Below are 24,251 nucleotides of genomic sequence, written 5' to 3'. Positions count from 1 at the left end.
TGATCATTAACACCTCTAATGTACCTGTTTTCACATCCGAAAATAAAAAGTGAAGATCAAGGCTTTGAATCAAACATGAAACTCAAGGTTGCCCATGCAGCAGTGATCTCCATTTTCCTGCATGCTTCTGAGATTTGAACTATTGTTGGATAAATGTCTCAATTGGACCATGGGTGGGCCAGGCAACATGAGCCAAAGGGGCCGCTGCTGTGCTGAACTTTTCCATGTTCATTCTATGTTCAGCAACCATCCACAGCTCTTGTTTCTTTGATATTTCAGATGACACGAAGAACTTCATGTCTGGTCGGTAGCACGTGGAAGTCTAAATATATACAAAAATATAGGACCACACCACCACACACCTTCTGCTCAACTTGTTGCAGTGTTTGCGGGTCCCACATTGGCCTCTTCAGCCATTTCAGAATCCACCAAATTGGTGTGGAAGCAAGTTATTCTGGAGGCTGACAGACTGCCTAAGAAGAGAACTAATTACATTTCAGATATGTGGCTTTCAGGCAAATCGCCTCAGTGACTCCAGCTGTTAATGCAAGCTGATTGACAACTAGCTTTATTCACTGCTGTGTAATTTTACTTACTTTGATTACTTGACAGTAGCTGAGCAGTTTATGGTTCATTTGTTACATTATTTCTTGAAAACGTATCATGAAAATTATGTAGAAGTGCTAACATACTTTAATAAAAAAAGACTGGTTCTTCTTGGTCAACATGAAGCTGTGCTAAAGGGATAACCCAAGGATGTCACAATTTTTCAACTCATTGTTTCAGTATTGTGTTTAATCCAATCATTCTAAAAACATTTTAAAATGCCAAATCTTTAAAGCATTAGTGAAAGTCTCAATAAAAACTATTTTGTATTAATTTGTGTGTAAATTTTACAGGAGACAATGTAGAGAGGAAAACCTCACTTAAGCAATGCGCCAGAAAACTGCCCTTCTGTACGTTAATCATAAGCTAAGATGGCCTTAATTGGGAAATAATCATGTCTTGGATACCAAGGTTCAAGAAAAGGAGGAGCAAGAGAGTAATTTGATTATGCTTCATTCCCAGATCAGAGCACACCTCTCAGATAGATATCTTGGATCCCTTTCAATTCACCCACAGAAGAAACCATTCTACAAACGATGCTATAGCCTTGTCCCTTCACTCTGTTCTGACTTGTGCAATCAGATGGCAATGACCTGGACTTGATATTTTCTAATTGATAAACAGTGGCAGGTTCTCTGGCACTACTGAGGATAAATCAATATCAATTGCAAAGGCTATGATTGATCTTTGGATTAGGAAGCCGAACTATTTCCTTTATTTATTCACTTTATTTAAATTAGAACCATAGAACACTGCAGAACAGAAACAGGCCCTTTCAGCCATTCGAATCTGTGCTGAACCATTTTTCTGCCTTGTCCCACTGACCTGCATGCAAATTCTAGATACAGTAGTTTGCTCATTTTCCAATTCCTGCAGTAAATATTACTTGCTCTTTATTTTCCCCCCTTAATATTGTTTAAAACTTAAAATTTAAAGAGAAGTTTCAATATTTCTGGTAATTTTGGAATATTTTGCACTGATAGGAAGTTAAGAATACACAGCTAAAGAGAAACAGGTATACTCTGCAAAATGTACTCACTGATGGCATCATGGATTAGTTTAGTAACCTGAGCGCCCAGGAATCTAAAAGGGTGCACAAAATAGCGGGCTCAAACCTCCCATCCATTGAAGACATCATTGTGAGGTGCTGTCTCAAGAAGACAGCCATCATAAGGGATGCCATTCACCCTGGTCACACCTCTTCTTACTGCTACCTTTAGGAATAAGGTACAGATATCCTCCAACTCTGGATTAAAGAAGAGTTTGGTTTCCCAATTGCTATCATGCTTTTGAACCTCTGTTTACTACCTTAATCATAAACCACAGCAGTATCACAAAACGAACTAATGAAACACCACATTAAATTTGCACGAATTGTAAATATGAATATTTCCATCAGGAAAGAACTATAGGTGCCATAAGACTCGTACCACCATGCTCAGGGACAGTTGCTCTCCCTCCACCATTAGACTCCTAAACAACAAACTCAGAGACTCATTTAAGGACTCTTATTTGTGCATTTCATTGATTTTCTTTGTCCTCTTATTGCACAGTTCTTTGTTTGTTTTCATGTTAATGCTGTGTAGAGTTTTTTTTTGTACTATCAATTAGTGGTAATTCTGCCGTGCCTGCAGAAAAAAGGAGTCTCAGGGTTGTATGTGATGCTATATATGTACTCTGACAATAAATCTGAACTTTATCATCTTTGATATTAATTTTCTGAATTGGGGTATTTTAATATTTGATATTGGAGTTGATTTTTACTTTGACAAAGTACCTGTTTGGCTGCAGCAGGCAAGAATTTTGGTGCATATTTATATTGTACTTTTTTGCATGGAGAGAGTTGATAGCTTTGTCCAAACATCAACCTTAGACATCCTGTGATTTATCATTCAATAGTTCTAAGATTATACATACTAAAAACTAGTATAAATGAATGGTACCTTACATACTACATTCCTCTTCCTAAAGTATTATATTCTTCTTTCATTTGAAAGGAAACTGAGCTGGAAACAGCTAGTTTCAAAATGAATTAAATGTGCAGGAGAGCACATGCATGATCTCCAGGAAGGGAAACAGTTATGTAGCAAGCCACTGAAATGTTACCACCATGTCTCACAGAATTGAATGCTTATTCCAGTAAATTCTTCTTGGACTCTTTTGGAGACCCCTGAGCTGTACCTTATGAAGCACAATACAGCACACCATCAGCTGTTTTTAATGTTTCAATAAATCACGAGCAATTCTGAGAGCCTTTCTTCCCCTCTCTCGAAAAAATTCATGGCACCGGTCAAGCTGATGTCTGAGATGCTGCAAATAACTAATGACTCCATGGAGAACATTCCAATCCAGGGAGCCTACTCACAGAGAAGCAGATGTAGTCCCAAGTTAGCAAATGTAATCAGTGCATTCAAGTACAACACAGTTATCTGGGCCTCGAACCAGGTTTGTCTGGTTTTGGAACATCTTTAATTAAAATAAAACAATTTCAGAAAATTATTTTAAATAATTCATTATGATATTAACAACTCTGTGAGCCAAGTGTGGGAGGATCACAACATATTGCCAAATACATGTCAAAAATAACTAGTCAGACAACACAATGTCTAATTTGACTCTAAAGTTTAATTTACTGTTTTAACTCATGGCCCAATAATTGAATTAACAGACTTCCAAATACTATTTTTTGTAATATTTATATGTAGGCAACACACAGATTCACAAAATAATGATTACAATCTTCTCACTTTCTTTTAATGGTAATCCTTTCCACGATGAAGATGAAAAATGGCAGAAATGTTAAAGTAACTCATTACTCCATGTGACGACAAGTTCCACAGTGATTAGGGAAAAAAAACTTGTTGGAAAACATTCAAGTTTATTATTATATAATTGTGGTGCTTTTCGGTCTTTTAAGACATCTTGGTGTTCTTTCTTATACAAAGGCAAAGGCGTGTTTTACAGCAACTCGTGCAAATATTAGGTCAAGCAATGAAAGTCAAATTAAGTCAGATAGGATTTCTGGAAAAGTAAACAAATCTCAAGCAATATTTTATTTGAATACCATTTGTAATGTTCCAGGGGTCACGAGTGAAAAGAACAGGACTTTTATTTTCTGTCATGTAGGCATGACAGTTGGCCTTTTCTTTTGCACATTCTTAATTTTACATGTAATATTCCAATGGACCTGACAAGGTACAGTACTTGGACAGCACCTGTACACTTCAGTTGCAATCCATGTATTTATCTGCAGGTCATTACTACTTCAGATTAGTTTTATCCACAGCATTTTCTGCAAGGTTCAGGAGTAGTGACATCACCCATACTTTCACATGAGTTCTATTTTTTACTAGAACATGATAAATATGCTTAATAAATAAACATATAGCATTAGTCAGCTGACAAATAAACCATCTTTGAGGAAACAAAAGCACCCTTATTATCTGGTTTTTAGTCTCTCCAACCAACACTTTTTCAAGAAGAAAACTATTCTGCAGACCGATCTAGATTATGCTTTTATTTTTTTTAATGAACAGATGCACAAGGCCAGCTAAGCTGGAGAAACTGTCTAACCTTCAGGAACAATTCACTGATAACTTTTCTGCTCCTTCTCCTGACAGGACCAACTCGTTTATGGGGTACTAACTAAAACAAGATTATTTAACAAGTGGGAAGACACCCAATCTTCAGTGTAGGGTTTATCTCTTTCCATTCCATGTGAGAACCAACCCACTGTCAAATGCTATGCACCATCTCGATCAGAAAATGGAATGCCAATTTTGTCACAAAGAACCAAGTTCCAAACTCAAATGAGAACTATCACTTTCAGCGATTTAAATCCCAGAAACTTCACCATCTCTTCCCTCTAAAGGTGGTGGGAGGAAGATGGTCACTTGAAAACTGACAAGTGCCTACTTGAGACTTCCCACGATAACCAAAGATTTTGTGGGGGGGGGGAAGGAGAGATGAGAATAGGAGGGTGAATGGGAAAGGAGACAAAAAAGGGAGGGTAGGAGAAAAGTAGAAGTGCTACAGAAGAAGAGAGAGGGGACCTCTTGCCTCAAATTGGAAAATTCTACGTTAATGGCACTGGGCTGTATAAGAGTTGCTGTTCTTCTTATTGGGTCTCACCCTGGCAGTGGAGAAGACAGACAGGACAATGTGGGAATGGGAAAGAAAGCTGAAATGGCATGCAACCAGGATGGCTAATTGTGGATCCTCTATGAAACAGTCCCCAAGTTTACGTTTCCTCTTACTGATGCAGAGGAGACTACATCAGGTGCACTGAATGCAGAAGATGCAAGTCAATCTTTGCCTCACCTGGCAGGGCTGCTTAGAACCTGGATGATGGTGAAGGAGGAGGTCTAAGAGCAAACGTTGCAGTTGAAAGTTATGGAAAGATGGATGGGGAGGGATGAGTAGACAAAGGAATCATGGAGTGAGCAATGCCCTGCGGAAGAAAAGCAGAAAGGGGAGGGGAGGGGTAGACCTGTCTGGTAGTGGGAACTAGTTACAGTTGGCGGAAATAACGGTGGATGACGTACTGATGACAGAGGTTAGTAGGGTGAAGAGTGAGGACAAGAACCATGAGAGTTGTTGTGGATTTGGTGAGCTGAAGAGCCTGATTACTGGCAGTATGACTGTATCATGCACCAGGTTACATTATGGTATCTCAGAGAACCAGAGATCGCAATTCCATTTTGACATTTGGTGCTGCCTGTGCGGAGTTTTAACACTGTCCCCACAACCATGTAGGTTTGTCCCAAATACTCATCATTATTAATGACAAAAGAATCGAATGAAAGGTGATGGGCATTAGACAATGAATAAGTTGGAGGGCTACAGGGAAATGAGGGGAGAAATGCGATTGACAGCCAGCATAGATTCAATAGACCAAAGGATTGTCATCAGCAAATAGTCAACTCAGTTCCACTGGTTGGAGGATCAATCTTTAGCTGCAAGCACTTGCCTTCCACAACTATATAGCATAGACTTAGTACAGCACAAACCCTTCAGCTCACAACGTTGTGCCAACCTATGTTTACACCCATCACCTGCTATTTTTATTGCATCCTTATGTCTGTCTGAGATTAAAAAGTAAAAATGGAATATGCCGGTACTAAAATGGAATATGCCGGATTATGCTAAGGATATGGGTTAAACAAAATATGGTTTTTGGATCAAAGGGTAAATTATCAATCCAAACCCCGTTATATCATATCAGTTTATTCCTTTTTCAATGTTTAATAATCATTTAAAGAGATGGAATTCTAAGGGTATTAGAGGATAGTTCAGGACTGCTTTGAAGAAGGCCAGTTTCTTTCCTTTAATCGACTGAGGGAGTAATTTGATATATCTGTAAACTCTTTATTTGTGTATTATCAATTTAGAGCTTTGATAAAAGATAATTATGGTAAAGAGATGAATCTACCCATGTTGACGAAATTTGAGTCTTTGATTTCCTCTGTACCTAAGAAAGGTTATATTTCGGGTATGTATCAATTGTTACAAGATGCGATGGATAAACCGGATTGGGAGAAATCTAGACTTAAATGGGAAAGTGATTTAACTTATATTTTTCCCGAAGATAATTGGGAGGCTATGTGCCATGATAGCATAACTAAAGTGACAAATGTATGATATGGAATGGTTAATTATAATTTTTTGCATCAGTTATATTTGACTCCAGAGAAATAAAAAATATAGGTTTAGTAATTCGGATTCTTGTTTAAGATGTGGATTATGCACTGGAACTTTTTTACATGCTGTCTTGTCTTGTGTCAAAGTAGAACCCTTTTGGGAAGGAATTAGATTAGTTTTGGAAAAATTATTTAACGTTAAATTGCCATTAGGCCCATCGATTTTTTTTGTTGGGATATATGGTTTCTTTGAAAGGACTAGGGTTGGATAAATTTCATATTGCATTTGTACGTCTCGTGCTGTCTGTAGCACGAAAATATATAACTAGTACTTGGAAAGATAATGTGGAGATTAATATAATACGCTGGCAGAATGAATTGAGAAATTGTATTATTATGGAAAAATTACATGTAATTTACGATAATTATTCATTTTTTGTTAAAATGTGGTCTCCTTATATGGAGTATATGAATTTGGAAATACTTTGAAATATTCTTTATATTAACTGTATTATTTTTATATTTGGCTCCCCTTAAGGGAACTGGCTGAAGGGTTGGGAGGGTGAGTGGGTTTTTAAAAAAAATATATATAAAGATTTGTTCTTTACTTTTCTTTGTTATGTTTAACTGTATTTTGATTGAAGTCTTTAAATAAAGTTTTTTTAAAAAAGGGCAGCAAATTCCAGATTCACCAACCTGTGTAAAAAGCAGTTCCTCCTCATCTCGGACTTAAATATACAATATCCCCTAGGTCTAGTTTCCCCTACTAATGGAAACAACTTACCTACCTCTATCTTATCTATGCCTTTCCTAATTTATATGTTTCTATAAAATCCCCTCTCATGCTTCTAAATTCCAGCCAGTACAGCCCGATGACAATCTTGCCTCTTTGGCTAACTTCTTCATTCCTGGAATCAAGCTGGTGAACCTTCTCTGCACCGCCTCCAAAGACAGTACATTCTTCCTCAAGTAAGGAGACCAGAAATGCAAGCAGTTCCCCAGATGCGACCTCACCAGTACCTTGTTCAGTTGCAGCATAACTTCTCTGCTGTTAGATTTCATCTGCCAACATTGTACTGTCTTACGTTAGGGACTCCCAGGAGTCAGCGGAGACTTTAAATATTTTCAAGGAAACTCTAAATGGATCCTTGAAATCGCCTGGTAACTCCTTTCCATGATGGGGATGTCAAGTAAGTGCTAATTTGAGATGTTCAGTTCCAAGTAGGCGACCAACGAAGTCTGTCCAACCTAATTAATCGAGTGTACTCAATGCAAGGGATGTTGGCCCATGAGTTAACATTGATCTTGGTTCACTTGGCCTTCAAGTGAATTGGAGCATTTTGTGGAAACATCCTTGCTGTCTTTTGTGGGCAAGTCAAGTCTCAGAATCATGCAGGAGGATGGGGATTACTGCTGCCGGGTGGATGACACATTTTGTACCCACCTCTTTTTCACTCAACCCAAGCCTGCCCTGCTGCATTGAAGGTGATAATGGACTTTGTTTCAACCATACTTCAGGCAATCTTATGGTCATAAACAATGTACATACACGATGTGGAAGAGGGGATAGAGCACAGTGTATCTAAGTTTGTCGATGACACTAAATTGAATGGAAAAGCAAACTGTGCAGAGGATATCGAGCGTCTGCAGAAAGATATAGATAGATTAAGTGAGTAGACATGTGTTTTGCAGATAGAGTACAATGTTGGCAAATGTGAGGTTATCCACTTTGGAAGGAAAATGGAAGATCAGAAATATTATTTAAATTAAAAGAAGTGGCACCACGCTGCCATGCATGAATCACAAAAGGTTGGTTTGCAGGTGCAGCAGGCTATCAAGAAGGCAAAAGGAATGTTGGACATCATTGCTAGAGGGAGTGAATTTAAGAGCAGAGAGATTATGCTTTAATTGTACAAGGTACTGACAAGTCCGCATCTCGATTATTGTGGGCAATAAGGAAGAATGTACTGGCTTTGGAAGCACTGCAGTGTGAAGATGAGCCTATTAGCCATGATTCACCAGGTTGGTTCCAGAGACAAAAGGGTTATCCCTTGAGGAGAGATGGAGTTGTCTTGGGACTGTACTCACTGGAATTTAGAATAAAGAGAGAGGATATTTTAGAAACATAAAATTATGAAAGGCATAGATAAGATAGTAGTAGGTAAGATGTTTCCATTGGTGGAGGAGAACAGAACTAGGGAACATAGCCTCAAGATTCAGGGCAGTAGACTTAGGATGGAGACAAGGAGGAACTGCTTTTCTCAGAATGAATCTGTGGAATTTGCTACCCATTGAAGCAGTGGAGGTGACAGTAAATATATTTAAGGCAAGGTTGCATGGATTTTTACTTCATAGAGGAAAAAAGGGGATATGGGGAAAAGGCAGGTAGGTGGAGATGAGCCCATCATCAGATCACCCATGATCACATTGAATGGGTCAATGAGCCGAATGGCCTCCTACTGCTCCTATTTTTTATGTTCTTATGTCACTGAAAACGTGCAAAATAACTTGGATAATTTTCTATGTTTTCTCATGCTCCATAAGGATTAAGCAATGTAGCTAGCTGGCTTAACGCAGGAGGTACACAATTATGATTTGTGAGTCAAAATACTTTTGGAGAAAGAAAGGAGTATTTGCAGTAGGACTTTCTCAGGAGAAACATGAGACACCCGATTTGTAAACAGAAACCAACATATTTTTCTGGGCACTGGGGGACTCCAAGCAAAGCAGTGGTTGAAAGGGTCTGGCTTTCTGCCCACGTAGATTGCACTGCAAATTTATGAAAGATATTCAGGATATTTTCTTCATCTCAAAAGAGGTTCACAGAATATTGGATCTCGTGAGAAGCTTTTAATTGTATCTGATAATAAACACACATTCTGTTTATGTGTCTTGATCACCTAACTTAAGGAAGAGATAGGTTTAGTATCATTAGGAATTAATTGGTGGGCAACTCCACTTTCCCTTTGAGGCCACTGTTGGCCATCCTTTTGAAGCTGGTGGATGGATTTGCCCTGGTCACTAACCTGGAGGACAATAGCCTCATGGTTCAGAAAGCTATCTCAGCAATCTTATTCAGAAATATGCAGTCCTATGATCAGTTAACATCTCTTTCTGAAAATAGTTGAGAACCAACAATTATTGACTGGGATTAGAAGCACCAGCTTATGATGTAGGGACGTAGAAAATCCTCACCAATATTCTCAAGTTGACTTGCTTCTTATCTGGCATGTGTATTAGTGTAAATAATACACACACACACTTAGCAGCTCTTAAAATACACAAGGCATGTGGCAGATAAAGATCAATGCAGAGAAATATTGCTGCAATTTGGTAGGAAGAATGAGGAGGTAATGAGAAGATGATTTCTTGCCTTTGCCACCCTCCTCTTTTGTTTGGATGCTTGCCAGACCTTGATGAAGGGGGTCAAGCCCAAAATGTCAATTCTGTATCTTTGTCTTTGCTACATAAAGGCCACTGTTTCACCTGTTGAGCTTCTCCAGCATATCGAGTGTTTTTTTTTCATTCCAACCGCGGTGACTACAGAATTTTGTGATTTACTTTCACCAGAAATATGGAGAGCAGAGATTTACACGAATGAATCCTAGGGAAAGCTAAGAGTTCTAAATGAAGTGCATTTAACAAATGAGGGGTCTCAACAAAAAGGATAGTGCAAGGCAGTTTTCTATGGTGTTGGGACTTAGCACTAGAGATCATAGCTACCATCTAAAGGAAAGATAGGAGGAAAAATCTGGAGTGCATTATTTTCAAATTTGTCAGACAGATTCTAATATGGCCTTCAAGATGATGCTGGTAAACATATACTGTACTGAGGAAAATTAGCAAGGCTATGGAGAAGAAGCAAAGAAATGGACTTGCTCTGGTAAAGAGCTGGCAAGGATACAATGAGCTAAATGGCCTCGTCCTGTTCTGTAATAATTTGATGATAAAGTGCTTTTTGAAGTAATGAATGACATCACAGATCAAGCTGTTCAGAAACCTGGGAGGTCACAATACATTTTCCCCCTAAATAAATATTTTGTGAAAACGAGTCACTATTAAAATGAAAACACAGCAGTTAAATTTTCCATCAGTATCTTCACACAGTAACAGATCTGATTGGACAATACATAATGAAGTACGAAGATAAGAGGTTACTAGGTTCATTTTGTACAACATGATTTCATGTGAAATCTTTAACAAGACCAAAATATATCTCAGCAATGATTTTAAAATAGCCCCACAAGAAACTACATCAGATGCAAATTTACATTTTTAAGTCATATGGTTGCATAGCTCCTTCTCACCAACCCTTTCGTCAGCTGAAAAAAAAAGCCAAAACCTGCACTAAAGTCCACAGCAGGATGCAAGTGAAATATTTTTTTTAAAAAATCTCTTCCTTTGGATAGATAAAATGCAGCTTTCTCAAGCAAGCCACAAAATTAAAACATGCCAGAATGGTCATGAACTTGCACATCAAGGGAAAATCACTAACACAAAACCTTGCATTTATATTTCCAAAATTGAAATACTAGGGATATTGAATATCAGAAATTTTAAAAAAGTTTAGGAAATATTCAGCATCTCAAGCAAGAAAGTCAACATGTCAGGACAAAGATGCTGTGTGACATATTGAGTGCTTCAAGCATTTTCAGTTTTACTTGCATTTAGGAAAGTAAATCTGCCACCTTTATCTGATCTACACATTACTCTAAACCTACACTAATCAACTCCCTGATGTCCTCTGAAATGGCCTCACATATCACTTAGTTCGAGGGCAACTAGGGATGTGCAAGAAATGCTGGCCTTATCAGTGCTGAACAGATGTCAAATGTGAGTAAGTTAAAATACAACCTCGTCACAGCAAAGTGCATATGGCAAACAAAGTACTGCTCAAATATAGGGAATGATGAAATCATGAAGTAAGGTGTCAACAGTTCAGTCACAATAATTTCTTAACAAAAACGCAAGCAGGTCAAACAGTGTACTTTATATAGCAAAGATAAAGATACATAATCAATGTTTCGGGCTTGAGCCCTTCATTAAGGTATGATGAATTTTAATTTCTTACTTTTGACTGTTATTTCATGACCCACAGTTTGTCAATTAAATAGTTGCCATCATCTAAAAGTACAAACTTGGGATTGAATGAGACATCAAGTCTGACCAAAACACAATCTGCTGGAGGAGCAACATCAGTAGGAGAGAAAAATTGGTCAATGTTTTGGGTCAGAATTCATCATCAAGAATACTCAGACTGTTTATTTACATTTCATATGGTGTTTTTCTATTCATGAAAAAGATGGAACTATTCAATTCTGCAGATTGTAATGTGCTTATATCACATTATTTTGACACTGAATATTAATAAAGTAGAACTCCAGCCATTTCATCCCCAGTTAAATAACGCAGCTTATCCACCAAAATAATAAATTACTCCAATCATATCGAGTGCCATTTCAATCTCTCTGAAGCTACTGAAGAATCAAGCAATCAGTGTGTAGTACACACCCTTCCACAACTAACTGGGTAGAGAGGTAATGAGGGAAGCTGAACTGCAATGGAATACAATCACCGCAATGTAGCATTGTACCTGAAATCGTGGAGGATGCTTTACAACCCAGGCACATCAACAAACATTTGTTTGTTTTCACACAACGAGGAGCCACATTTCAGATGTGGGCAATAATTTTACGGAGGAAGGGTTCTCTCAGCAGCCGGGGCAGACACTCCACAATGTGTTAGAACCATCTGTGTGACAACATGTCAAGGATGCAGCAGAGCCTTGTGGATCCCTTTGTTCATGCCACACCATAAAAGGTTTATAAAGTGGAGTCGGTCTTTCCAAACAAGGCAGTGGAGGAACCTCTTCCCCTGTTTGAGGGGAAGGCTCTCAGAAACTTCTACAGTTGCACCATGGAGAGCATTCTGGCAGGTTGCATCGCTGTCTGGTAAGGAGGTGCCAATGCTCAGGACAAGAAAAAATCTCCAGAGAATTGTTAACTCATGCTGTGACATTACAGATGCAGTCTTCACTCTGTCGCAGACATCTCCAAGAGGAGCTGCCTTAAGAAAGCAGCCTCTATCCTCAAGGACCCCCACCACCCAGGCCATGCCCTCTTCACTCTACTACCATCAGCAAAAAGGGGACAGGAGCCTGAAGACAAGCATTTAGTGGCACAAGGATGGCTTCTTCCCCTTTGCCATCATATTCTTGATTCTTCTGTTTCTGAGGCAGAAATCATAATCAGAATTTATTGTCATGAACAGATCATGAAATCCGTTGTTTTGAGGCAGCGTCACAGTGAAAATGGGGTGACACGGTTGGCCTAGTGGTTAGAGCAATGTCTTTACAGCACCTGGAAATGGGACCAGACCGGGGTTTGAATTCCACACTGTCTGTAAGGAATTTGTACATTCCCCCCATCTCTGCGTGGGTTTTCTCTGGGGTCTCCAGTTTCCTTTCACAGTTCAAAACATACATGGGGTGTAGGTTAATTGGTTTAAATTGAGCAGCACGGACTCGTGGGCCGAATGGGCCTGTTACCATGCTGTATGTGTAAATTAAAAAAATTAACATTTATATAAACCACATTACAAAATTATAAAAATAGTGTAAGGAAAAGTCAAAGTGAAGTAGTTTCTGTTGTTCAATGTTCATTCAGGAATTTGATGACAGAGGAAAAGAAGCTGTCCTTGTGCCACTGAGAGCTCATCTTCAGGTTCCTGTACATTTTATCTGATGGTAGGAGAGTGAAGAGGGCATGGCCTGGGTGATGGGGTTCCTTGAGGATAGAGGTGCAAAGCCCTGCAAAAGGTAGTGGACACAGCCCACATCACTGAGAATATCTACAGGGAATGATGCTGTCAGAGAGCAGCAGCAATCATCAAAGATCCACACCACCCAGCACACGCTCCCTTATCACTGGTGCCACCAGGACTCACACCAGCAGATTCAGAAACATTCTCTACCCCTCCATTAACAGACTGCTCAATCACAGACTCATTTAAGGACTCTTACTTTGCAAACTATTCATTAAAACATATTTTGGTAGGCTGCAAGACCAAAATAAAACATTTTTTTGGTGGGTGGCAAGGTCAGCCTTGCTCAAGGCCAATACACCTGGCATCACAATCAAGTACTATGTTGTCTGGTAGCAGTGCTGGAAAATCGGCAGTCGAATGTCAACGTTCTACCTCCCTTTTCATCCCGCTGGCCGTTAACAACATTTTTCCAGTAAGATGAGAGTAAAGCCAGAATTGCCACATCAAGATCAGACTCCAGGCAGTTAGGCAGGCCACATGATTGGAAGATGGCGGTAGACCTTGGCCAGAGGTTCAGCTTCCCAAATGAAATTGTGGAAACCAACCTCAGACAAGACCTTCAGGTGTGGTCGGCCTCACTCCATCTCATTTGTATCATTGAGCTTACAAATGCCCCGGGTGGATGCAGTGGAGGAGCCCTATGAGCGCAAGAAACTGAGGTACGCTAAGCTTGCAGGTGATGTGCAGCAACATGGCTGGAAGGGAAGAGTCCAACTGGTTGAAGTTGGCTGAAGATGATTTGTACCCACATCGGCATCAAAGCCACCCTGGGAGTCGGGAGACCGACAAGCAGTCAAAGATCTCTCCAGATTTGCTGAAAAAGGTAGTCAGTGGCTCTGGATAAGGAGAAAGGATTCCATCTTGGTCCCTAAGTGAGTGAAAAGCATCGGGGGGGTGGGGTGGGGGAGGGCTGAGCCCGGGATGCCAGGATTCACTCCTCAACCCTCTGGAAGTGTCATGGATTTATCAGTGAAACACTGAGGAAGCAGGGCGTTCACTTGATAACCCAGAAGATGCCACCTCTCACTTGGCTACCCTGCAGAGACTAGACAGCAGGTCTCAGGAGTGCAATAAGGGGTATTAACATCTAGTCCTATGTAACATATCATTGAATATTTATTTCTGTATTGCACAGTCAGTTGATACTTCTCTCTTTTGCATACCTATTTTTTTGAGAACAGTGATAATTTACCAATCAGTGGTAACTCTGCCTTTCACCTGCAGGAAAAAGATGTTGCAGGGCTGTACGTGGTGTCATGTACTCACGCTGACAATAAACCTGCAGTCCACAATCACGGAAGCCCTGGAGCCTCCATATTGATGCAATCGCAAAGAAGGCTCGCCTGCAGCTACACTTGGTGAGGTGCCTAAGGAGATTCGGTACGTCACCGAAGGAAGGCTCTCGTAAACTTCCCCTGGAGAGCATCCTGGCCGGTCGCATCACCGCCTGGTACGGAGGCGCCAACTCTTGGGATAAGAATAACTCGCTGGCGCGTCCTGCGACATCACAGGCACCAGACTTTACTCCGCCGAGGACGTCTGCTCGAGGCGGTGTTTTAAGAAGGCAGCCTTTACCCTCAAAGACCCCCACCACCCAGGCCGTGCCCTCCTCACTCAGCTAGTGAGGGGGGAAAAGGTCCAGGAGCCTGAAGACGAGCACCCAGCGACACAAGGACAGCTTCTACGCCGCTGCCATCAGATTCCTGGATGAGCAATGAACCACAGACGCTGCCTCACTAATTTTTTTATATAGTAATGTGGTAAGATGGTTATAATATGAATGTTTGCTCCATGATGCTATGGAAAAACAACAAATTTCATGACGTTTAATCCTGATTCTGATCTCCCTCACCCCTCTGCATTCAGGGCAAGGGTCTGCTGCCCAGCACCGGGCCTGGGGCTCAGGGCCGCAGCGAGACCCCGTCCCCTCCCCTCCCCTCACCTCCTTCACTGGGGGGAATTTCTTCCTGCACTCCAGCGACAGGCTCCTCAGGTCGCTCTGCATATTCTCCAGCAGCTTCTTCACGGCCTCGGGTGACGACGTCGACATTCTCCCTCCTTCCAGCCGCCCCGTCCGGCTCCCGGGCTGACTTCAAACCACTCACCCGACTCCAGGCCTCGGCTGGCAACCACCCGCCTCGGCCGTCGCACCCACAAACCTCCGCGCAGCCCCGGCCCGACACGTCACCCGCACTTCCGTAAACACAGGCGGCGGGGAGATCGGCGCGGCCGACCAGCTGCAGCGCCCTCTGCTGTCGCGGCGCTCTCATCGCCCGGCCTGGAGCCCGCGGCAGCGCCCCCTGTCGCGTCGGAGGTCGCTGCGGGGTCCAGGTTGTGCTGAGGTGTCTCCTCTGGGTCATGTTGGATGGGAGTTGAGTGAAAACACAACACTGGAGAAACTCAGCAGGTCAAACAGTGTCCTTGATATAGCAAAGATAAAGATACAGAACCAATGTTTCAGGCCTGAGCCCTTCATCAAGGCATCAGAATAAAAAGGGTAAGTGAGGCATGGAGAGCATTGCCAAAGGCCAGAGGTAGTAGGTGGAGAAAGGAGAGGAGGAGGGATGGCTCTGAATGGAGAGGGAAGGGGGTGGGGAAGCTGTCAGGGGGAAGAGAAGGGAAGGGAGAGCAGGGTAGCAGAAACTGGAGAAGTCGACGTTAATGCCACCCGGCTGGAGAGTGCCCAGATGGAAAATCAGGTGCTGCTCCTCCAATTTACTGTCTTCCTGCTGGGACGGTACATGAGGCCATGGATAGACATGGGAGTATGGAGTGGGTCGCAGGACTGTTAGCCACTGGGAAGTCTTTGTCATTGGTACGGACGGAGTGATGGGGCTCAGCGATCTCCCAGTCTCTCCGAGGTTGAGAAGCACCGGATGCAGTGAATCAATCCTGCGGTTGCCCCATCTGAAAGGCCTCCCCATCTTCTTTCCTCCAGCTCTCCTCCCCTTCCATCTCGATTCACCAAGCTTGCTGCTGTGCCCTCAGAAGCAGAATTTATTGTCATGAGTAAGTCACGAAATACATCGTTTTGCAGCAGCATGATTAGGGGGCAAAACAAACATTCATATAAACCACCTGACAGCAATAAATAAACAATAAAAAGATTTACTTTTAAATTTAAAAATAGTGCACATTAAAAAGTAAGGCAGTGTCTGTGGTTCATGGTTCATTCAGGAGTTTGATGTCAGTGGGGAAGAAGCTGTCCTTGTGCCACTGAGTCTTTACCTTTTCCCCAATGGTAGCAGAGTAAAGAAGGCATGGTCTGGGTGATGGTGGGGGTCTTTGAGGATAGAGGCTGCTTATTTTTTAAGACGCTGTCTCATGTTGACATCCTCGACGGAGTGAAATCTGGTGCCTGTGATGTTGCAGGCTGAGTTAACGACCCTCTGGAGTTTATTCTTGTCCTGAGGGTTGGTGCCTCCATACTAGGCAGTGATCCAACCGGCCAGGATGCCCACCAGGGGAAGGTTACAAGAGTCCTTGGTGACGTACCGAATCTCCTCAGACACCTCGCAAGGTATAGCCGCTGGTGAGCCTTCTTTGTGATTGCATCGACATGGAGGCTCCATGACACCCAGGAATTTGAAGCTCTTGACCCTCTTCCCCTTCTCCATCTCCTACCTGGGACCACGCCTCCCCATTACCTTTTCAACCACGGTTCTGCGGACAGACACCTTTCCGATGCCATAATTGTCTGAAGTGAGAAATTGTCTGAAGTGAGAGCCTGCAAGGATGTCTGCGTCCTGCGTGCCATGGCAGGTATCTCTATCTTTACCATCATGTTTGTCATGTCCAGAAGCTACCAGGTGGACAGAAGGAATGAGCCTACAGGGAAAAAAAAGTAACATTTCCAGAAACCTCTAGGAATTCCTAGCAGAAGGAAGACACGACCCCACTGTCTTGTCCATGTCCCGCTGATTTACCTGTGGCAAAGTCTGTGGGCCCCACAATTCAAAGCTGGAGAGGAAGCAAGTCACCCTTGTCTGCACCCCTGCAAAGTCATTTTATCGTGCACTCAGATAATTGTGAATATTTATGATCTATGTTTTGTGTATTTTGAATGAAACAAGAAACTCTACAAATGCTGGGCTTGAGTGCAGTACACAAACGTGCTGGGGGAAACTCAGCAGGTCACACAGCATCCACAGGAAGTGAAGGGTAACCAACATTTCGAACCTGGGCTCTTCGTCTTTATGCCAGACAAAGAGGCAAGACCCGACGCATTGATTATCCTTTACTTCCTATCAGGGTTAGATTAACCATTCAGCAAAATAAGCATGTGCTTAAGGAACCAAGGGAAGAAATTTTTCCAGTGCCGGATTTTCCATGGTGTAGCTGAACTAGGGCCCCACCAAAAAGGGTCCCAAAAATAAATGGAAAATAACATACACATACACACACATTCATATATATGTCCTGGAAAAAGTGAATTTTTAATCTATTATTTCACATTCAGCACTTATTGAGTCAATGTCTTGTCAGTCTGACAATGGAAGGGTTGAGGGGGAACCATTGTCGGGTTGTGCTTAGGGCATCATTTGGCCTTATATTGTATTTATTGTCTTTTAATTCAATTGTGATTAATAAGATAGACTTTTTTTTAAGTGAATGACCTGTTTGGCTGAAGCCAGTAAGAATTTCAGTGCACAATAACATACAAATCTATTATTGGTATCAATCTCAAGGCACCGCTGAAGAGAAGGGTGAAAGCAACTCGTGTTGAAACCTATTTCTACATGTGAGGTACCCATCATAAGTGAATGACATTGAAGTACATTTCACACTGTTCGACATCACTGCTCAGATTTGACGTGCTTCCATACTAATTAAGAGATTTTCAAAACTGCTTCCCACATTCAAAGGATCCAATGTGTTCAGTGATCAGATTTTAGATCAGAAGAGAATCAGATTTATTGTCATGAACATTGCACAAAATTTGTATTTTGAAGCAGTGTTACAGTGGAAGTATTAGACAGAGGTGCACCCAAGAAGAAGTACAAGGACTGCCTAAAGAAATCTCTTGGTGCCTGGCACATTGACCACCGCCAGTGGGCTGATCTCGCCTCCAACCGTGCATCTTGGCGCCTCACAGTTCAGCGGGCAGCAACCTCCTTTGAAGAAGACCGCAGAGCCCACCTCACTGACAAAAGACAAAGGAGGGAAAAACCCAACACCCAACCCCAACCCACCAATTTTCCCTTGCAACCGTTGCAACCATGTCTGCCTGTCCCGCATTGGACTTGTCAGCCACAAACGAGCCTGCAGTAGTCATGGACATAACCCTCCATTAATCTTCGTCCGCCAAGCCAAAGAAGACAGTGCAAGTACAATTACATTTCAAAAATAGTGCCAGAAAATAAGAAAAAAGTGAGGTTTCTGGATCATTGACCATTCACGAATCTGATAGCAGAGGTGAAAAAGCTGTCCTTGTGCAGGCTTCAGACTTCTGTACCCCCTTTCCTGTTGGTAGCAGAGTGAAGAGGGTATGGCCTGGGTGGTGAGGGTCCTTGAGGACAAGGCAGCTTTCTCAAGACACTGTCTCTTGTCAGTGTCCTTGATGGAGTGAAGACTGGTGCCCATGATGGCGCTGGCTGAGTTCACAACCCTCTGTAGCCTTTTCCTGTCCTTTTTTCCATTAGCACCTCCGTACCAGACATTGATGCAGCCAGTCAGAATGCTCTTCATGGTATAACTGTAGAAATTTTCTAGCGTCTTTGGTGACATATGCAATCTTCTCAAACTCCTCATGAAGTACAACCGCTGGCGAGCCTTCATGATTGCATCGACTTGGAGGCCACAGGTCTATCATAAACACCTAACATCATAAACAATTAATGGTGCCTAATAACATTGCATTAGTCAGAATTTTATTGCACAGACCATAACATGCTTGTGAACATTTTTCTGCACCCTTTCCAGCTTTTCTACAGCTGGTGAGCAGAACTGTGCTCATGTATTCCAGGTGTGGTCTTTTGTCTATTGGTCTGCACTCCTCCCATGCTCTTTACTTCTCTCCAGCCTTTTAGTTTGGGTGCCTGCCTGCCTGCCTTCATTTTGCTCATACTTTGAAGAAGGGCTCAGACCCGAAATGTCAGCTGTATATAATTACCTCCTACAGACACTGTGAGACCTACCAAGTTCCTCCAGCATTTCTGTGCTTTTAACTACAATCGCAGGATCTGCAGATTTTCACTCCTCTCACCATCCTCATGTACAGTTGTAACATGAAATCCACGCTCCTGGACTCAAGGCACCCTTTTTGGTGGTGCCATTGAGTATCTGCCCTCTGGAAATATTTTCATTGGGATGTTATTTCTTAATTTTTCTTACTTTTCCCACATTACAGTTTAATAAGAGGACACAACTTCAGGATTGCCCATTTCAGGCACCCACTTAAAACAGATGCAGAGGAATTTCTTTCGCTAGAAAGTGGTGAACCTCTGGGCGGCTGTGTTCGTTGGGTGTATGTAAGGCAGGAGAGTGGGACTCAGTGGGAGAATGGTTCAGCTCATAATGGAATGGCCTACTTCAGCTCCAAAATCTTATAATCTGTGAACAAATCTAAATTTGAATTTTTCCAAGTCGTTCCAAAAGTCTACGACCTGATGAATGTTGTATTGTCTCTGGTCATGAGGACCCAAATCTCCATTTGAGAAGGAACAGCAGATGACCCACATGAGTTTGACCATGGTGGCGGACCAGTGAAGGGGCCTGCTGCTGAAGAATACACAGGCAGTGGGGCATTAACAACTTGAGGTGAGGAATTCATAGCAGGCAGTGGACAGCTGGAGACTGGGTGAAGAGTACCAGGTATTGGAAGCGAGCTGTGAGAGAGTGCCGAGGGAGTTGAAAGTTTCCTGATTGTGTCTAAGGTTCGGTTACTGACGGTTTGGACTGGACTCTGTGTTGCTGTGGGAACACAGCAGTGCTGGAAATGAATCCACGGACACTCAGGAATTCTCTTTCTCTGACTGTATGAGGCACTTCAGGCTAATTTTGGCGATGGCGAATCCGTCTGCCTTGCGGCAGACAAAAACAAATTCCGTGTAATGTTGCACTGAATTTATTACATGCTAATAAATGAATCTTGACCCCCCCCCCCCAACAAAAAACTTTCCGACAGCATCCCTTGTCCAAACTTCACCAGTGGAAATAGTTTGACTATTTTATCAGTTCACTTTGGTTTGTAAGCAGCAGGTGGGTGTGTGACATTGTAACACAGCGAACAACAGTTAGAAGCAATGCCAGACAACAGGTTAATCTGATTCTATTTACCCTTGGTGTTTGATAGTTCCTGTGTTCAATGCCACATCAAACCTTTGACAAAACCACCTCAAGAGGCATAAGCAGAACTTTCACCAAGCACAAATAACATTTAGAAAAGAGAATGAGTAGCTTCAGTAACGTGGTAAATTTTGAGGAAGATTTAAGGGTCTATTTTATGCGGGGGAAATAATGAACAAGTTTAAAATGGAAATTTCAGAGTGGGATACAGATCCATTCTCAAAACAATAATCCTTTGTATATCCAAACACATCTTTATTGTAAACGCAGGTACACAGCAGCTGTTTATGTAAATGATTTACATAGAGTACATTGTGATATATACTCGTAAACCTCAAACTTATGAATCTGGACATTGAGTTTCTTGGTAAATGTTCATTAGTTAGGTGTATATATTGGAATTAAAATCATTCACATTTATTGGACTGTGCATTAATATTTGGAACATTCTACATGAGCAGAAAGAAATGTTAAAATGTCAAAGAAACAAGTAGGAATAGAGGTGGATAAGTTGGCAATTATAATTGCATCTGATACATTATACTTGGCTATTTCTTCACTGGGAGGTAAATCAACATTTACCTGAGGAGTGGGATTAGTCCTTTATCATTAAGCTTATTTTACAATAGCCAAATAACAGACAGATTTGTTTAACCAGATCAGGACTTATCAGCACAATTTTTAATTTCGACATTGAACCAATTTGAGCCCTTTATAGAGTGAAATCTCATTCTGGCAGCCAGAAGTTCCTCTATCATGGAAATTGGGAGATCGATTCAAAGACCCATGATCAGTCCATGTTCATGACTCTCACCTTGTCACAGTCGTTAGCTCTCCATCTGCTCTTTCTTGATGCAACCTCCAGGAACTGTTCTTGCTCATCCCGAGACACTTTGCCGCTTTTCTGTTTAACACCAGGTCTTGAAACTCAACCATTGCATTAATTTTCTCCAAAACAGGGGCTGCTGTAGTAGAGCTTGAGGAGGGAAGATCTAGGCTGGCACTAATAGGAAAACACTCTGCACCCTAAACTCCTGCTTTCCACCGTAACATCAGATTATGCTTGATTCAGTTCCATTGTTCCTTGCAAATTTGCCACACTTTCTTGGCTCTGTACTATTTCTATCTAATCAGCTGCAACTTACAATCTAGCCAGGTTCCTTTTCTTTCCTTACTCGCCTCTATATTTGCTCTTCATTTATCATTAAGGCATGGATCTATGTTTCTCCCCTCAATGAGGCTCCCTGGTGAAAAAGTTCACACTCTCCCTTTGTTTCTTTACTTATCAACGTGCTTCCCTGCTTCTATTGCTTAGCGCATCTTAAGCACTACCACAATGAAAATACACGAAAACCTGTTACTAATGGGATCATTCTTTCAGAGCAGGCATAAACATGTTCCGTCGAATGGCCTCCACAAAAGACTGCAGATGCTGTGGTTGCAGTAAAACACACACAAAAATGCTGGAGAAACTCAGCTGGTCTCGCAGTGCCCCATATGAAGCAAAGATATTTTACTGACATTTCGGGGCCAGTCCTTCTTCAAGGAAAGAAGGGCTCAGGCCCGAAACATCGGTAATATATCTTTATCTCCTATGGACGCTGCGAGACTGGCTGAGTTCCTCGGCTTCTCTGTATGTTTTTCTTCTAACAGAGGATTCAATGGGTTGAGAATCCAAATTCTTCTCACTGCTACCTTTGAGCAGAAGGTATAAAAGCCTAAAAAGCAGCACTTCTATGTTCAAGAACAGTTTCTTCCCAGTGACTATCAGACTCTTGGGACCTCCCCTTGGTACACCAATTATGGACTGCTCAGACATCACGAAAAGACTGCACCATTGTAAGTTACTTTTTTGCACTAGGATTATTTATATCTATCTTGTGTAGTTCTTGTCTCCTTTTATTTAATTCAAAAAGTTTATTTTTATAACTTTTCTTTACAAGCACCTGTTCAACTGCAGCAAGAATTTCAGTGCATTATGTACATATTCTATGTGTATGACAATAAACTTATTATCAAATAGAACTCTTGATCAATTCCTTTAAATATATTTGAACACTGATCTTTCAGGCTAATTTTATGTGCAATCATTGAGATACAAACTGCTATATCATTGCTAACTTGTGTGAGACCATTAATGAAAGTTTAGAATCCAAAATAGTTGATACACTACTTAAGATGGATAATATAAGCCAGTTCGCTAAGGATACATTAAGCAAAAGAATATGCAGGCATGAGGCAAGACTTGCTTAAATGCAGCATGCAGTTTTCAGTGCCTGAAAGGTGAGTGAAAGCAGATTCAATAGTAATTTGGAATAAACAATTCCAAATGGTGGGATCAGATGGATTGTTGTGTCAAAAGGCAAATGGGCTGGATTACTTGCTTCTGTGCTACATAACTGATTTTACTCCAAAGTTTACAATGTGACAATATCAATATGTAATTTACAAGATAAGATTAATAGACACTACAAACAGTCTTGATTCATGTTTGGGAACAAGGTGCTTCTTCGTTAGAATCTTTACATTTGACATCCCTGACTGAAATCAATTCACACTCTCTCACATCTACAATTAGTGATATTTTAGGAAATGGAGGGAACAAAGGCGATAAATAGATGAACAAGCTAATTATCGTAGAATTTGAAAGAACACTATGTTTCTTCTGGGTGGCTTTTCCAAGTTTCTAACCAACAATCCTGTACCTGCACACTCCAATGCATCTCCATCCACCTGGAATGAATTCATTTAGCCAGTAATCTCAACCACTTTCTTTCTGCAAATGGACATCTCTTCAATATCTACTGTCCTGTCTCAATATAAGAAACAAAGCCATGGTGAGGCAGCGCATAGGAGAATGAAGGCTAACATTTTAAATTTGGGGATGCAGGCTTGTCCAACCTCAGTTTGTCTGGTAATTGTGGGCGTGGATGTAGCACAACATTTCCCACTCTGAAATGAAAAGTCAGTCAGCTCCACTGCTTTGCTGATTCTTTCGTTTCCTCACTTGGAAAACTGAAAGACGTGCTGCATGGTCAATTTTAATTTTTTTTTGCTGTCAATAAAATCACCAGTTCTAGTCTTAGAATTTAACTCTGGGTCTCTGAATTATGCAATATGTATTGTAATAGTCTTTCCTCCTGTCAGATATTATTTTATCCAGGCACAGGTCAGATAGCTGTTTAAAGACAATTCACACATTACTGAAGTAAAACATGAAAGTCTGCAGACACTGTGGTTGAAGTATAAACACAATGCTGGAGAAACTCAGCTGGTCAAACAGTTAATTTTATATAGCAAAGATAAAGATACATAACCAACGTTTTGGGCTTGAGCCCTTCATTAAGGTAGGGGCAAAACGTGGGCAAGTTCCTGAACAAAATGGTAGGGTGGCAGGGGCAGAAGTATGGTCCCAAAGGCAAGAGGTTATAGGTGAATAAGGGAGGGAGGGCGTAGGGGGAGGAGGGATGGCTCTGTGAATGGAGAGCTGGAGGAAAAACATCAGCTTCTCCCTTTCTGCTAGCTACTCTCCTTTCTTCCTTCCTTCCCCTTGTCCTCTTTCTTCCAGCACTCCACCCCCTACCCTCTCCATTTGCAGAGCCATCCCTCTTCCCCCTGCTTGCCTGTGTGCCCTCCCTCATTTATCCACCTATTGCCTCCTGTCTTTGGGACTGTGCTTCTCTCCCTGCCCCCCCCCCCCACCATTTTGTCCAGGCACCTGCTCACATTTTGTCCATACCTTGATGACCCTCAAGCCTGAAATGTTGGTTATGTCTCTTTGAAGTACCCTGTTTGATCTGCTGAGTTTATCCAGCATTGTGTTTTCACACATTACTGAGATGACAACACTATTCCTGAAACAGTTTAATCTTCCAGCATATCTCATTCTAAATG

At 41.6% G+C, this 24,251-nt stretch overlaps 1 protein-coding gene across 4 annotated transcripts in view; it reads right to left on the bottom strand.

Moving 5' to 3' along the window:
- Positions 1-15,238, bottom strand: part of mon2 (MON2 homolog, regulator of endosome-to-Golgi trafficking) — a 107,597-nt gene extending 92,359 nt beyond the window's left edge. For 2 of the 4 annotated variants that reach the window (XM_069904190.1, XM_069904191.1), the window contains exon 1: positions 15,013-15,237. In XM_069904190.1, coding sequence (XP_069760291.1) covers positions 15,013-15,120 — 108 coding nt within the window. In that variant the 5' untranslated portion in view covers positions 15,121-15,237. Of the gene's footprint in view, positions 1-15,012 lie in introns of all 4 variants that reach the window. The other 2 variants (XM_069904196.1, XM_069904195.1) reach the window with 2 other exon arrangements.
- Between the last annotated feature and the right edge of the window lie 9,013 nt (positions 15,239-24,251).

The sequence above is a fragment of the Narcine bancroftii genome, chromosome 11 (assembly GCF_036971445.1).
Source record: "Narcine bancroftii isolate sNarBan1 chromosome 11, sNarBan1.hap1, whole genome shotgun sequence".
In the NCBI taxonomy this organism is placed as follows: Eukaryota; Metazoa; Chordata; class Chondrichthyes; order Torpediniformes; family Narcinidae; genus Narcine; species Narcine bancroftii.
Note: the sequence above shows the minus strand (reverse complement) of the source record. Positions and strands in the feature narration are given on the sequence as shown.